This window comes from Stenella coeruleoalba, assembly GCF_951394435.1.
Source record: "Stenella coeruleoalba genome assembly, chromosome: 1".
Classification (NCBI taxonomy): domain Eukaryota; kingdom Metazoa; phylum Chordata; class Mammalia; order Artiodactyla; family Delphinidae; genus Stenella; species Stenella coeruleoalba.
In genome coordinates, this window is record NC_137169.1 from 75,586,974 (window position 1) to 75,604,335 (window position 17,362).

The following is a 17,362-nucleotide window of genomic DNA, read 5'->3' on the forward strand; positions in this document are numbered from 1 at the left end:
GATTCCACTTGCAGAAATTTATCCTAAGAAAATATATATGCAAAAAGACTAAACGTATCCACATTTTTATTTATATTATAATAGCAAAAAAAAAAACCAACCCAAAACTGGAAGTAGTTCACAATCCCCAAATTATATATATATGCTAAAAGAGTAACTTTACTTATTTTTCAGTTGTGAGATTATAGGTGATTTTTAAAATTTTCCTTTTGTGCTTTTCTGTTTTTCAAACTTTCTATAATGAACAAATAGAACTTTGTAACCTTCCAAATAACTTTTGTTGTTTTTAATAGAGGAGGTCACTGGGGTCCTAGAAACAGTATCAGCTAGTATCTTCTTCATTTGAAACTAAAATCTAAAATTATTCTAAAATAATTGAAAGTAACAAAATACAACATCTAGACAATTTTACATTGCGCATAACATATGCCAAATATACCTAGATGTTTTTCCTTAAACAAAATTCAGAGAGTTAAAAATACATGTTTTTGAATTATTTATAGAATATAATATATAAGCTTTAACTCAGTGATTTTTATATGTAATTTAAAATTAATTCCATTACCATGTAATTAAAAACCAGACTTAAAATTAATGAAATATCCTTCTAATCCCCTCTCTGAAGGATATCAAGGAAATTAAGAAAATAAACATAATAAATAAAATTGCTTCCTCTTCTAGAATAAAATGTTTAAAGAATTAATTCAATAAATATTGAGTAAGAGCTAACTATATGTCACACCTCCCCTGATTATCCTGTGCATACAAAGATGGGAGTTTATGAGGAAAGATTCATCCTAATTGAGAAGACTTTGGGAGGAAGCAGCATTTAAACTGAACTTCAAAGGAAAGGCAGGATTTATATACTGAGAGAAAACGCATTCCAAACTGTAAGAACAGTAAAACTACAGGAATAGAGGAAAACATAAACAAGTTGCAGGAAATAAGAAGTATTCGTATTTGGCTAGAGTTCAGGATAACTAGAAGGCTACATTCTCTAGTCTCCCCTGTAACTAGGTGGGGTCATATACCTAAATAAGGAGAAGAGTCGACTGGTATGGAACTTTCAGGAAGTCTCTCTAAAGAGGAGAAGATGGGGAAAAAGGGGGAGATAATTCTTCTTTTGTTTCCCTCCATCCTGTTATTTGAATCTTGGCTATAATGGATGGAGCCCCATCAGCCATTTGAATGGCAGAGTAGAGAGCTAAAAAGTAGCTAGGTTCTCCGATGCCATACTGGTTTTGAACTGCCAATTCTGGCCTTCTTTTCCATTAAACAGATTCTTTTCTGTCTTCTGTTTACTGTCCTCCAAAAACAGTATTAAGGAACTGAAAATGATGCCATCATCTTTAGTCAAGTCTCATCAGGTTACATGTATCTATGACTAGGAACTCAAATACCCTTTTCCTCAGAATGTATAAAAGCTTGTTCCCCATCTTTACTCTGGGTACACATAAAAACCAATCATCCCTTGGATTTGACTAAGTTGGAAAATTCTTTCCGGTTATGAAGCAGCCAAGAACATACTTTCTGGTTTCAAACGGACCACGCCTGAGGCTATATCCTATTGTAACCGTGACACCTAGAAATAATCTTATGCATTAAAGTTAATGTAATTTTGGATGATTCACCTAACTGCTAAATTGGAGAGTAAATAAACTTTTTTAGGTTGAGACAAAGAGACAGTTATTCAACTTCATAAATCTTAGTACTGCTGAAAACAACCTTTACATGTATTTGTATATACAACTATAAACATCTAAATATCTCTATATAAGTATGTGTGCCTATATGTGTACATACAGATATATAGATATAGTTTTAGAAGTTACTTATTATAATGATATTCTAAAACTCTTGAGAAACATAAAGGAAAAAAATGATACAAGAGCACTACTCTAAACCTGCTGTTATTTCAAGTTACTTCTACTAAGTAGACTAAGTTGTCATTATACTATACATATATACATAAACACATACACATAGTACCTTTAATTTTGTATTCTCAAGATTCAGAGTTTCATTTTCATATTCAATTGAGTGAAGTTTTCTAAGAATTTCTTCGCATGAATTTTTTCCACGGTCTTCCATTTTCTTCAGGTCTTCCAAAAGATGAATAATTTGCCTTTATAAAAGTCATAGAAATTTTCATTCAAACAGTGTGTTTCTGAAATTATTTTTGTAGGGTAGTTTCAAAAGTTACTAGAACTCATACAGCAAAGGAAATAGGAAGCCGTAATCTATATATAAGGTTACTACTACTGAGTAACTGAATAGAAATAATTACCCATTGATGACGCCAATGAAAAATTACACAACATTCTCTTCGCTAGTCAGTAGAACATCTAAACTATGATCCACAGGTAGGTCTGTCTTTCTATCATTCATACATGTGCACACACATACACACAATTTCAGGGAAAAGGTTAAATAAAAGGATCAAGTGAGGCAATAAATAATCTTTAGAAGCAAATCATATACACTAGTTTTCAATGATAAAACTGAAGAAAATATACAGAAAGTAAAACATTCAAAAACAAATATATAGTTATTTATTGTTAGCTTAATAATAAATTACAAAGTATAGAATATATGTATTTTTACTTCCCTGGTGGCACAGTGGTTAAGACTCCATGCTCCCAATGCAGGGGGCCCGGGGTCGATCCCTGGTCAAGGAACTAGATCCCACGTGCATGCTGCAACTAAAAGGCCCACCCACCACAACTAAGACCCGGTGCAACCAAAAAAATAAAATAAAATAATTTAAAAACTTGCTGTCGTTGCTGATGTTGCTGTTAAAAACATTTTAAAAAATCTGCTTATATATAAAAAATATATTATACTACATATATAAATATATATAAATATATGTAAATACATATATTTATAAAATATGTGCATTTTAATTTTTCTTTGTTATGCATGTAAGACACTTTAAGGAACAATAATTTGTGAACACCAATGCAGTTTTAATGGGTAATCATATTTATTGTATTTTTAAAGTAGACTAAGAAAAGTTTATTAATTATAAATGGCAAAAATAGCCAATCATATAGAAAACAGCTTTACCACATGTAATCCATAAGAACCAAAATACAAATTACTCAAGTTGGAAAGAACAGAAAACACTTCTTATGAAACAGTAAAAAGGCTCTAAATTTTTTTTCTTACTTTTTCATTGTTTCGATCTGAACTTCCAATTCAGTTTTTTCTATTGCAATTTTCTCATAATGACTTTTCCAGACGTTGGAAGCTGAAACTATTTCAGACAACTTGGCTTCCTAAAACATACATAAAGTACTCATCTTGTAATTTCATAACACTGGTTTTGTCCAGGGTCCTAAAAATAAATACATTATAAACAAGGAAACACTCATCCTATAAAGTATGGAACTTTTGTTACAGAAAATTTCAGTGTACAAATCTGAACACAGGAAAACTTTAAAGTAAATTTTAATAATGACTTGATAATACTATTACTTTATATGCACATAGTGGCAGTTCCAACTTAACATATTAAGGATGTTGATGGAACTATTTTCAAAAAATGTTTCATAATTACTGAAGATAATTCCCTTTATATTTACTGAACTCTTATTTGTCTTTCTCTGTTGGACTTATTTCATGTAGCATAATACCCTCCAAGTCTATCCATGTTGTTGCAAATGGCAAAACTTCATTTTTTTTTATGGCTGAGTAATAGTCACCCGTGTGTGTGTGTGTGTGTGTGTGTGTGTGTGTGTGTGTGTGTGTGTGTACACACACACACACACCACATCTTCTCTATCCATTCATCTGTTGATGGACACTTAGGTTGCTTCCATATCTTGGTAATTATAAATAATGCTGCTATGAACATTAGGGTGCATATATCTTTCTGAATTAGTGTTTTCAGTTTTTTTCAGATAAATACCCAGGAATGAAATTGCTGGTTCATATGGTAGTTCTATGCCAAGCTGTTTTGTAGAGTCACCCCACTGGCTTTCAAACACTAGTACTGTCAGCAAGAAAGTAAGAGTGGTAGTGGTTGGTTACCCACTTTGAATGTGAGCTACCAGAGGTAGAAATTTTTGTCTGTTTTGTTCATTACTAGGGTCTTGAACAGTGCCTGGCATAAAGCAGATTCTCAGTAAATAACTGTCAAATGAATCTACTCTTTACAAATCCACCTAGAGATCTGTAGCCATTGTACCCCTTCTCTACAGTCTACAGAGAAACAAATTCACTAGAATGACAACAGTGCCAATAATTATTAATCAGAACTCAGAAGTAGTGATATGAACAGTTAACATTTATTGGGTGTTTCCTTCTTTCCTTCCATCATTTATGCACTCACTGAACAAGTATTTATTCAGCATTTATTATGTGCAAGACATTTTTTGTTCATATTTTTAAAGCAATATTTTTAATATATTAAAAAAAGACTAGTTTTCTGTTTTTATATTGTATGTAAATGAATATTAATATGCATTATAAAGTGTAAGTTGGACAATTATATTAGAATATAAATTAAGATATTTAGAAATTTTACCTATAAAATAAGGGCTAAGAAGAAAATTTAAGACCTTGATGCAATTAATTGTTGTGGGACTACTTCTAAAGGAGTAGTCAAGGAAGGCCCCTCTGAAGAGATGTCAAGTAAAAAGATACCAGAATGATTTTTAAAAGAATCAGCTATTATTGAGCCTGAGAAGAACATTACAGCCACAGGCAACAGCACAAAACAATGAAACAAACACACTCCATGCATTAGAGGAATAGAAAGGAGGCCAATATGGCAAAAATGTAGTCTGGCCAGGCACTGTGCTTTGACATATATTTTCTCCTTTATTCCTCCTTACAATCGTATGAGACAGGCAGTATTATTATCCCCTATTTTATCAATAAGGAAACTGAAGCTTAGAGAGGTTAAGAAGCTTACCCAAAGTCACAAGGTTAACAAATGGAGAAGTCTTCCTATACTATGATCTGGGGCATGGGTGACATGGTGCTAGTTAAACAGGAAAATCCCAAGAATGTTAATGACTCAATTAGTTTTTACCACTCAAGAATATTTTCAGGCATTCAACTAGGCCTACAGCCTTATAGATTTTGCACTTAATGCTCAATTCTTTCATCTAATTAAATTCTTCTGAATGTAGTTTAAATATTAAGAGTTTTAAAATGTTAACAGTTGAACTTATAAAATATTAGGTTGTTTTGTTTATACAAGCATTTATGCAAGTCTGTTTTCATTTCTAAAAGCCTCTGATAATTCTACAAGCCACAGCGTAAGTTCTTAAGAGGTAGGATACCAGTGAGACATTAAAAAGAGTAAATATTTTATTAACTGGTAATTGAATAAATATAATTCATCAAAAACAACAAAACGCTAAGTCCATTTTTCAACTTTGTTAATACACCCAAAGATAACTTTCACATGGTGGGTTTACGTCAGCAAATGGTTTTAAATGCATTACGGAGTTTAAGTGAAGTGAATTACTGAATAAAGTCATACGGTCTAATAACATAAATCAGCATTTCCCAATCTGGTATTCCTCAGAACCAGTTCCAAGAGTTGCTTTGTGGGTAGAACAAGAGTTCTGTGGTTAAATAAGTGGTGGAAAACTCTGAATTCAATACCCTCCTTGGCACTGCTTTATGTTTTCTGAAGGCCTTCTCAGAGCCTTTAATATTATGTTAATGTGCTTTAATTCAATGTTAATATGCTATTAGCACTGAAGTGGTGTTACCCTTAGTTGACCACAGATGCTTTGGGACTTAACATATCCTTTAAATAAAGCCCCAAGGAAATGCTGATATAATTCAATATGCAAATCTGTCATTTTACGTAATCTTTCAAAATGAAGGCTAAAGCAAAAATGTATGAGTAAAGTTTTTCTAACAAAATTATTGTATTAAGCATTATGAGGTTAACTACATAAACTAAGTACATAAAACAATTCTTTAAGGAAGAATGTATATAACTTACCTGCTCTCTGATTTGGGAAGTAAGGTTTTCCACGTCTCCAGTAAAATGTTTAATCCTTTGTTTGTAAATTTTAGATGCCTTTTTTAGAGCTATAGCTTTTTGCCTACTTGACTCTTTCATCGTTACAGCCTCATGCGTACTCTTTTTCAATTGCAAGTTCCATTCTGATATTTTGGTTTCTAAGCTCTAAAAAAAATTAGCAGTAATTAAATTATTTTAGAATGCCAATGTTTACATAAACATTGTGAAAATATGTAAAATCTTCCACACAGAATTTATCAAAAGGATTAATCATAAGATTAATAAAAAGCAAAACAGTGAAGAAAGGTGATTTCACCAATGTTTATTTGTAACCAGTTATAGAATGCAAATTTAAAATGTATAAACCTATATAAAACTAATATTACTCTTACTAAAGATACTAATATTGGTGATTACAGTAAAAACACTAATTTCCTTAAAACTTTTTTGATTAACTAGAATTTTTAAAAATTTCCCATCTAGATTATACATAGTACTAGTTACTGCAAATCGAAAAAACATAATTTAGCTGGAGACAATTCAAACAACAGGTACAAAAAGCTCAAAGGAATCAGTAGCTCCCCAAATATATTAGGACTCTTTAGTTAAAATAATAAATGCTTAAAGGATATATGATCAAAATCTATAGATCATGAAGAGTTTAGATGAGATAAACATAAACTTATTTACCAAATTTTAATTTACTAGAATTAAGGAGCATGCTTTGACATTTGAAAGAGTTACATCAAGGACAATAAAAGTACTACTTTGCCTAATAAGTAGTAAGTTTGTGGAAGTTATTATTCTAAAACTACACAGGGTTCAATAAGAGTTGGGATAAAAAAGTTAGGATTAAAAAAAGGGTAAAAAGATGTTTGAGGGCATGTTTCTATCCATTGAATTTGATAGTGTTAATTGACATAACTGTTTCCTTACGTATTTCTTGAGGCTATAACCAGACACAGAACATTAGGTTGGGTGAAAGATGATTTAGTGTGATAACTCTCATGTTTTCACTTCAAATTATCTTAAGACTTTCTATTTAAAAGTATTTGAGTACTAACTATCTAAGAATTTAAAGACTTAAGATTTTAATGCCTTAACATTTTTTGAAAGTTGTGTAATTCTGAAAAGAATGTAAAATTATTACAGAATTTAAGTTTTAGTCTTCCATTCCTTGGACATTTTAATAAAAAAAAAATTAAAGGACAGTAAAAGATGGAGCTTTTCTACTTTTTGATCAACAAAAAGTATGCTTAATTTCCACTAAAATTGAGATTAAGAAGTACATGCAAATCAAAACTACAATGAAATATCATCTCACACCAGTCAGAATGGCCATCATCAAAAAATCTACAAACAATAGGGCTTCCCTGGTGGCGCAGTGGTTGAGAGTCCGCCTGCCGATGCAGGGGACACGGGTTCGTGCCCCAGTCCGGGAAGATCCCACATGCTGCTGAGCGGCTGGGCCCGTGAGCCATGGCCGCTGAGCCTGCGCGTCCGGAGCCTGTGCTCCGCAATGGGAGAGGCCACAACAGTGAGAGGCCCGCGTACCGCAAAAAAAAAAAAAAAAAAAAAAAATCTACAAACAACAAATCTGGAGAGGGTGTGGAGAAACGGGAACCCTCTTGCACTGTTGGTGGGAATGTAAATTGATACAGCCACTATGGAGAACAGTATGAAGGTTCCGTAAAAAACTAAAAATAGAACTACCATATGACCCAGCAATCCCACTACTGGGCATATGCCCTGCGAACACCATAATTCGAAAAGATACATGTACCCCAGTGTTCACTGCAGCAGTATTTACAATACCCAGGACATGGAAGCAACCTAAGTGTCCATCGACAGATGAATGGATAAAGAAGATGTGGCGCATATATACAATGGAATATTACTCAACCATAAATAGAAACAAAATTGAGTTATTTGTAGTGAGGTGGATGGACCTAGAGTCTGTCCTACAGAGTGAAGTAAGTCAGAAAGAGAAAAACAAATACCATATGCTAACACATATACATGGAATCTAAAAAAAAAGGTTCTGAAGAACCTAGGGGCAGGACAGGAATAAAGATGCAGATGTAGAGAATGGACTTGAGGACACGGGGAGGGAGAAGGGTAAGCTGGGACGAAGTGAGAGAGTGGCATAGGCATATATACACTACCAAATGTAAAATAGCTAGTGGGAAGCAGCCGCATAGCACAGGGAGATCAGCTCAGTGCTTTGTGACCACCTAGAGGGGTGGGATAGGGAGGGTGGGAGGGAGACGCAAAAGGGAGGAGATATGGGGATACATGTATATGTATAGCTGATTCACTTTGTTATAAAGCAGAAACTAACACAGCATTGTAAAGCAATTATACTCCAATAAAGATGTTAAAAAATTAAATTAAATTTTAAAAAAAGAAGTACATCTTAAACAAGATCTAAAGACTTGATCTCTTTGAAAAGTAACTTGGTAGACTAAGAGAAGAAGCAAAACATTCCTAAATTGTCTTTAAAAATCTATCTAAACTAAAAAATCCCACGAAACGTTTTAATACGTAGTTGGGGAAAACATTTTAAATAAGTATGAAAAGTCTACTTAAGAGAAGCGAAGAACCCTCTCCACCAACCCAAGAAATACAGCTGTCATTCCTCTAAAAAACCACAGGGTGTCATCATCACATCATGAATAACAGCTACGCTGTCAGTTAAAAAACCTTTATCACTAAAGGTGAAATAAATTTTTTTGAACAAGGTTCCAGTAAAGACTTTCCCACTAGATTTATCAAATCCCATGCCTGAACACTATTAGGAAGTGTGCTGAAACTATCAAATTATTTTTATAGTTTCAAAATAACCCCTTCACAGTCATTTGCCAAATGAATGGACGTATATTTAGAGTCAACTATTTGCCTTTTCCTATTTCCTAAGAATTATATTTGCAGCATATTATAAAGATAATTATTCTCTGTCTCTTCTAAAATGTGAAAATATTCTAACTCTAATTACTATAGTTTAAAGATCTAGGAAGAAAAATGAGTTAAAAGTACCTTTGGGGTAGTTCTCAGAGAATTATAATGTAATTAAAAATTTTAAAAGACCCAATACAATTTTTGAGTCATCAACAATACTAAAAAAATGAAATTTATATTGCTAAACTGAGTTCGTTCATTGTGTTTGTAGTCTTAAAGAAAAAAAAAAAACTTGTTAAACCTAAATAAATTCCAAAACTGTGTGTTAGAAGGAATGTAAAAAAATCCATGACCTAACGCAACTTCTTCTAATCATTTCTAAACAGTAGCATTTTGTAAGGGGATGTGAACTCAAAGTATTAGACGGGTGAATATCATGGCAAAACTTAGGATTTTAGCCTTATATTCACTCTCCTAATTATCTAAAATGGAACTGTTAAACTTAACTTTAAAAAGTTATTTAATATTTTATTTTTAAACTGAAGAAAGTATTTTCAAGAACTTCCCCAACTTCTATTTGAGGACAAAATTAAAAATTGTGTAAGTAAGATAAACTGAAGTATATGATCTGAGATGTTAAATTACATGTATTCTCTTGTATTTACCATGACAGAGCAAGGCAATTTCAACTCTAGTTCATCTGCAGTGCCCTAGGACACCGATGCAAAAAACACAGGGAATCTCTGAGGGAAAGTGCTTAAAAGCACCTGTAGGCAGACAAAAGACAAAATTTATATCCCACATAAGCCTGCTTAATGTCCCTTTGATGGGCAAAAGCTTTTTGCCATTGAAGAAAAAATAAACAACCCCCCCATATGCAGTCTTGAAACATGTGCCTGGACTGCAGAAATCTGCCAGGAGGATAATTTAATCAGGAGGATAAAAGCAAACAGAAATTTATTAATACAGAAGTCCTCACGCTCAGTGAGGTTTGTCTTTACACACTTCTTCCAAAAGCGAGAACACTGCTTTTCCGTTGACAAAAATAACGACAGTAGATCCAGTTAGCTTGTGTCATACCACAGCAACCTCAACCTCTCATCTCAACCTCAAACTCTCATCTCATCTCATCTTGTGAGACTTCCACAAGAATATTTAAACTGCTCAGTTTAAACCAGAAAATTCCTCTTAATTATCCTGCTAAACTGTGTAACAAGGAGGTTACTCAATTATCTAAACACCAAGGCAAGGTTAACTGATCTTAACGTTATTACCATTAGTATACTGTCTGCTTACTAAATATGGGTGAGAGTATGTATGTATATGTATAGATGCATAAAAGGCTAAATACTATATACCAAATATTAATGGTTTCAGTATTTTAATTTTCTCTTTTATATTTAACAAATTTCCAAATTAATTTTCCAAGTTTATATAAATTAACTGATAATAGGAGAGATTTTTAAAGTAATTAGAACTTTATAAATCCTTCCCAGATTGGTACTAAAAAGTCACAGCATTTTTCTTTTTTTTATATTGGTATTTGGAGCCAAATCTTTAGACAGACCAGAAATCTTAAGATTTACCTCAAATATGTACTTCCCATGGCAACACTTAAAATTGGATTCTTTCAAAACCACTCAATTCCAGAATTAAGCAAAGACTTTATTGTTGTCCATTAGTTTTATCAATTAAACTATAAATATGGGTGAATATTTACAACCTTTATGTGTTCTTTTAATTTATCATTCTCTGCTTCCTTTTTATGAATTTGGAACTGTAGTCGTTCATGTACTACTTTTACTGATTGTGACAAACGGCTTGCTTTCAAAGCATTTGCCTATAAGAGAAAACAAAACAAAGCAAAAATGTGTTATTTGATGTATTTCTTCACAATATTAAACTTTACCGTACTAAGACATGATCTAAAAAGTTGCTAAAGAGCAAAGTACAACACTTCCCCAATTACAAATGGATTTTATATAAAACCAGGGGGATGTTTTCTCCTCCCCTTTTTTATTTAATAACTCCTAATTATCTCTTTTTAAAAGTTCCTGTCTATCCTTCTAAGTAAAATTATGGGTATGTCTAAAATGCTCCTACAAACACAGAAATTCCTTAATTTATACTAAAATTGAAATATATATTTATACATAGGTCCCTGACTTAGGCCAAGTACCCTGATTGAAATACCACAAAAATCTAAAAAGAAAAAAAAACTCTAAAAAATTAAGATATTATATTTGATGCATAAACTTGTAAAAATGTCCAAATAATCTAAAAATATTTCTATATGTATTTATGAGGATATGGGGGCCAGGATGGAAAGAAGAGAAAGAGGGAGTCAATATTAAGAAAATTTGACGAATTAGCTCAAAATTTGCTTACCTTTTCATTCTGAAACAAACAAGAAAGTTCTTGGATATAGGTCTCCTTTTCAAGTACCTTCGTCTTAAGATTCTTCAGCAAATATAATGTAAAAGTTAGAAATATCACAACTTGGATAATGTTGGCTAATTTTATAAAACCAACCAGCATACAAACAAAAAATTTCAGAAAAATAGACACCAAGTCTAAAAAGACTTACAGTGTTTTCACTTTCATTATCAGCTAGCTTATCTAACAAGCTGGATAAACTGTCCCCTCTCTGTGGAAAAAAGAAGTTGTAAATCAGTGTTCACAAACTATATTTCTCTACATAAAAAAGTAGAAAATGGAATAAGCATCACTTAAGAAATTAATATGGACAACTACTATGCATAGTTCAGTTTTTTTAAAAGTTAACCATAAGAAAGATTTTTACTTAAGTGTTCCAAATCAATTTTTAATCCATAATTTATGAAATCAATTAATTTACTAAATTAATTTCTAAATAATGCCTCATAAAGTACAAGCCAATGAAATAAAAATCTTGTATACAAAGAAGGCTCACAATGCTGATTGTAAACAGGTAAAAATTATAAACAGCCTAAAGTCTAGCAAAAAGAAATGTTTTAAAGAATTACAGCAGGGGGCTTCCCTGGTGGCGCAGTGGTTGAGAATCTGCCTGCCAATGCAGGGGACATGGGTTCGAGCCCTGGTCTGGGAAGATCCCACATGCCGCGGAGCAACTAGGCCCGTGAGCCACAACTACTGAGCCTGCGCGTCTGGAGCCTGTGCTCCACAACAAGAGAGGCCGCGATAGTGAGAGGCCCGCGCACCGTGATGAAGAGTGGCCCCCGCTTGCCACAACTAGAGAAAGCCCTTGCACAGAAACGAAGACCCAACACAGCCAAAAATAAATAAATAAAATAAAAATTAAAAAAAAAAATTACAGCAAATCAGTAACAGAATTCCATGTAGATATTTTAAATGAGAACGAAAAATGTTTATTCATTTTGAGGGTCATACATACTGTATGACTTCATTTATATGGAATATGTGAAATCAGCAAATCCACAGAGAAAAAGTAGATAATGGGCTAAAGAGGGGTAGTGGGGATGGGAAGTAAAATTCTAAAGAGCAATGGGCTTCTTTTTGTAGTGATGAAAATGCTCTAAGGTTGATAGTGGTGATGGCTACACAATTCTGTGAATATACTAAAAATCACTGAATTGCATACTTTAAACCAGTGAACTGTATGGTATGTGAATTATATCTCGGTGAAACTGTTAAAAAAGGAATATATGAATGTATAAATACAATGTACACAAGGGCTTAAATTCTAAGAGTATTTTATTGTAATCAATTGAAATGAAGTATAACAAATAATGAAAGTTTTTGAGATTGAAAATAAAAATATATTTTCTATAAAAATATGCTGCTTTCATGTAAAAGTATTTATAAAACATTGAAAGTGGGGGTTAATGATTGCCATTTCAAACAAAAATTCAAGAATCATTTCCATTTCAAATATACCAATATTTTAATTTCAAGAAATAATATACCCTTCAAGCGAGAAATATCGCTATTAAAATAGTGCTTAGTATTTCTTACCTGTTGGTGTTCTGTCTTTCTAAGAAGATGTTCTAAAGTTTGTTTTAAATCTTTAAAAGAGTCTAATTCTTTTCTTAATATTTCCTTCTGTTTAGAAATCTTCAAATTGGATGCAGAAAGATCAGTCTGACAAAATATAAGAAGCACATACACATTTTAAGACATAGCATTAAGACACTCTAAAATATACTACTACTATTATCAAAGAATACTTTTCCTAGTAATAAAATCATTCTTTTGCACATAGAAGTAGTAAGATATGCCAGGTTTTTCAGCAGTAAATAGTATATGTTACATGGTTCTAAAGTAAAATGAAATCAAAATAAGGGCTTAAACCCTAAAGTATTTCAGGCATTTATTTTAATAAAACTAATAGAATACAATCTATTTTTTTGTCCTTAACTCAAACTTTAGTACACTGAACTTTTAGAATAGAGGTTTCTATTCCACACAATACTTCAGAAAATATATTTCATCTCTCAAGAGTGAAAGTGAAGAGTGAGAGTGAAGAATATTTTAAATTCACTCTTGAGAAAAGTTGACTCTAGTTCAACTCAGGTAAGGCAAGCATCAAGGTACTTTCTAGTCAAGCACCAAGGTACTTTCTAGCTTAGCGTCTCATCAAATACATGCCTGAGATTATCTTTGAGGAAAAGAATTGCAATTAATGACAGAGGAATGAAAAACACTAATAAACCTGCATTTTTTATGTCAAATACCAGTATGTGAGCATAACTACTACAAGATATGAGACCTCAGTTAATGAATTCTGAGTATTATCCTAGCTTCTCATTTTATTACACATTCACTAGGCAAGTACTCACATTTTCAAAACTAATCTCTTCAATGGTGTCCTTAAATAATGGCAAAAGTAATTCTACAGAACAAGTTGCTAACTCGGCTTCCTTAAATGTTGCTTCCAATTTGGTCTTCTCAATTAGGATGTCCTGCTTTAGGCTAATTAGATATGCACAAATAAACTTTAAGTTAAAGCTGTTACATAAACTAGTTATGCTTTTAATGCAAACAGAGCATAGCATGATTAAATACTACAGTTCCATAAATTGCTCTGCAAAATATAACAGTAAATTTTCACTGAAAATGAATTTTTTCTGTACTTCCATATTTTTTCTACACTTAACTATACATGGAAAGACAGTTTTTAAAATGTTAAGATATGTAAGACACAAAGACTACCAACAGCAATTATCCCTGTGCTATTTGATAATTATTGAACATCTCTTCTCCTGTTTGTAAAATGATTTGTGTGAATGTGTTCGTGTCTTTTTTTCTTCCCTTCCTTCTCCCTTACTCCAAAGCCAAAAGATTTGTCTTCCTAGACCTTATTCCAAAATGCTTTCTTGAAACTTATTGTTTTTCACAAAAAAAATCCTCCAGAGAAATGTGTAAGCTAAACAAATGGAACACAAAAAACTAAACCTCTTCAAATATCTAAAAATCCTTCACATTTGGCTTTATAAAACATTATTATCATTCAAAACAAAACTGATAATATTTGCTTTCTTGATTACGTTTTACACAGACATTACTGTGTATCACTGTAAGATACATCTTTGGGTATGGGGGCTCACATTTTTACATCCCGAAATTGGGACGCTTCTTACAATCTCTGTCAGTCTGGAAGCAGTCCTTAGCTGTCTTTCCTGTACAGGTCCAGAACTTACAGAATGAGCATCCAATGTTTTGAAGAACATCCCAGAGATGGGGTACAGCACTTTTTTAACCCGTAACAACAAAGGGTCATAGAGAGGGATTGGAGGAGTTGTTGAAGTAGGAATGTTTAGCAACATTCTAGAAGCAAGACCCCAAGGTAGGCTTGCTGTATATTGTAAGAGCCCATCACCAATAAATTTCATTTCAGTTATAGATGCTCCTAAGAAATACCAGTACATATCACCAATACTCTTAATAGCAAGGATAACTCTGAGTCAAAAAGTAACTCATAAGAGTTGGGCTTTGAGTATAAGGAAGTTTTGAGAATACCTTACCTACTTTATTTCATTCACATTTTATTTTTATATAAGTGCAGAGTTATTTGGACTAAAAATCTATGTATAAGTTTGAAGGAGTTTTTTCAATATTTATAAATAAAATTCCAAGCCATAAGAAAGCATTGTGTCTTTCTTTAATTGACACCTTTTTTCTTTTATGGAACATAATGTAATGGCTCAGCAACAATGAATGGCATCTTAGAGGCTATGTCTCTAAGAAGTAGACTGTATTCTTAAGTACCACTTAAGATGTCTTAAAATGATGGGCCCAATGAAGATGGTTGCTACAAAAGACAGTTATCATTATTAAAAACCATGTACAGAAAGTCAAGAATGATTATATATGACCAAACATCATTTTCATTTAAGCTAAACTAGAAGTTGGACTATAGTATCCATAGCAACAAGCATGGTATTTTAAGACTTATTTTGGGGAGCAATGAGTCGTACAAATAACAAGTGCACTCTCCATACTAAAGAAGCAAAATATGACAGGTATTTGTTAGATAGCAATATCCCAAATGACAGTGAAGTAGTACTCATTAACTAAATTTCCAATATTCCATAGTATTTATATTTTCATTTACATTAGTTAGAAAGATATATACTTTGCAAATTTTTTTATAGGTAAGGTTTTCATTTTTAATTGCTTTCACTGAAATTCCAAAATAACTAGGCAAATTCTGCTAAATGAGTACATCTGTAATCAGATTAAATAAATATAAATTACTAGGCTGTTAGATGATATTCTTGAAAGAATGCTGTATTTGATTCAAATAATTTACAGTATGGAAATTTACAGTATGAAACCCTGAAATCAAAAAATTAAGCTATCCCCTGCTATTGTTGAGAATACCAGCTGAGATGACTTTCACTGGCATGCCGTGGTAAATGTTCTTTCTCTGGTATACTTTTAAAATGGGAAAAGAGTTCTTCTGAATGACTTCCATCATTTGTAGGCTTCTCCATAAATTCGGTAAATGGATTTATAGGTGGCTTCCACAACAAATTCTCCACATAAGCTGAAATCTAGGAAATATTTTAATTATTAAACATCATTTCAGTAGATTCTTTTTTTCTGCTATTACCCAATAAGATAAAAATCCTAAAGATCTGTAAAAGAATAATATTTCACAGACAAACTTGAAATTATAACTGCTACTCACTGTGATACTAATTCAAAATAGTATCAAAATTGCATAGCATAATCATTCAACGATTGCCAACTTCCATACAGTTTCCAAAAGGCCCACTATTTTCTACATACTCACAAGAATGTAGAAATTACTATTAGTCTATTTCTTGAAGTATTATAATAATATCCTAATCCAATCGGACTAGAAAATGGATATAAAAACCACAGAATAACTATCATTCTCAGTTGCATTAGATTTATCCAATAGGAAATGTATGTTATTCATGCCTGTAACAGTAAAAATTTAAGATACTTTTGAAAGTATTTGGCAACAATAGCTACAAAGAAGTTATTTTCTTAAAGTAGACTTTTCAATATTAAATTCATTTATTCCTATAAATAAATCATATTTTTTAAAAAAGCTCAATCTAAGTTATTCTTTGGTGATAATGAATGGACAGATGACATTACTTCTAAGTTTTACTAAATAATCTAATTGTTTTCTCTCAGACTTGGAGATGTCATTTTTAAAATGTGAATATTTATAAATTTCTTCAAAACGATTCCATTTTAAGTAATGAGTTAGTGCTCTGGCAATCATTAAGGCTGTAGTTTTTCAAATCTAATATATGGAAATGTGTCTCCCTAACTTTGTTTATACAAAATCAAATGTCATATTTAAGGTTTTCTGCATTTTTTCAGAGATATTTTACCTCTTTGTAATTTATTTTTATTTATCTGTATCATAAAATACATATGTTCAAGAATTTTCAATACTTTAAGTAGATGTGAAATTAAAGGTTGAAAATTATTCACTATATTTAATTAGCAATTCAGAAATCTTCAAATGTCTGTAAAAATTTATCTATTTTTTTTGTCCAAAGGTTCTGTATACCAGAAAGATAAATATTTAGGATACAGGCCAGTGAAAAGCATCCTCATATTTTTTCAATACTAGAAACTCACATCAAAATGGAAATGTTGAATAAGATACATATAGTCTAAGATGATCTACCTGAATGCTGCAAACACGCATCTGTTATTAGGACATAACAACATTTTGAGCTATTGGTAGCCCAGAAAAATTTAAAACATGTGGATACACAAAATCAAATGAAAACCCAAACCTAAAGTTGAAGAAGAATATGCTTGGATAAGTCACTGCCATCAAGAAAATTATCATCTACTGATTTGTTCAGTTTTGGTACTTATCTTTTGTCCATTCACTTGTTTAAATATTCGTCTCTCTGTACAATGGAATCTCAAAAAAGAACGTCGTATTTATTGGAATCCTCAGCACCTGTAAGTCTTGTAAAAGCTAAGCAATATTTCAAGGAGAGGACTCAAGGC

The 17,362-nt window shown here is 32.0% G+C and overlaps 1 protein-coding gene across 3 annotated transcripts in view; it reads right to left on the reverse strand.

Annotated features, from left to right (window-relative positions):
• The window catches only part of ODF2L (outer dense fiber of sperm tails 2 like), a 38,414-nt gene that overhangs the window by 14,776 nt on the left and 6,276 nt on the right, over nucleotides 1-17,362 (reverse strand). For all 3 annotated transcript variants that reach the window (XM_079926117.1, XM_079926118.1, XM_079926116.1), the window contains exons 2-10: nucleotides 15,734-15,906; nucleotides 13,690-13,822; nucleotides 12,866-12,991; nucleotides 11,478-11,537; nucleotides 11,279-11,350; nucleotides 10,614-10,730; nucleotides 5,972-6,157; nucleotides 3,172-3,281; nucleotides 1,990-2,125 (exon numbers count right to left, since the gene is read on the reverse strand). In XM_079926117.1, the coding sequence (XP_079782243.1) occupies nucleotides 1,990-2,125; nucleotides 3,172-3,281; nucleotides 5,972-6,157; nucleotides 10,614-10,730; nucleotides 11,279-11,350; nucleotides 11,478-11,537; nucleotides 12,866-12,991; nucleotides 13,690-13,822; nucleotides 15,734-15,846 (1,053 nt within the window). In that variant the 5' untranslated portion in view covers nucleotides 15,847-15,906. The remainder of the gene's footprint in view (nucleotides 1-1,989; nucleotides 2,126-3,171; nucleotides 3,282-5,971; nucleotides 6,158-10,613; nucleotides 10,731-11,278; nucleotides 11,351-11,477; nucleotides 11,538-12,865; nucleotides 12,992-13,689; nucleotides 13,823-15,733; nucleotides 15,907-17,362) is intronic.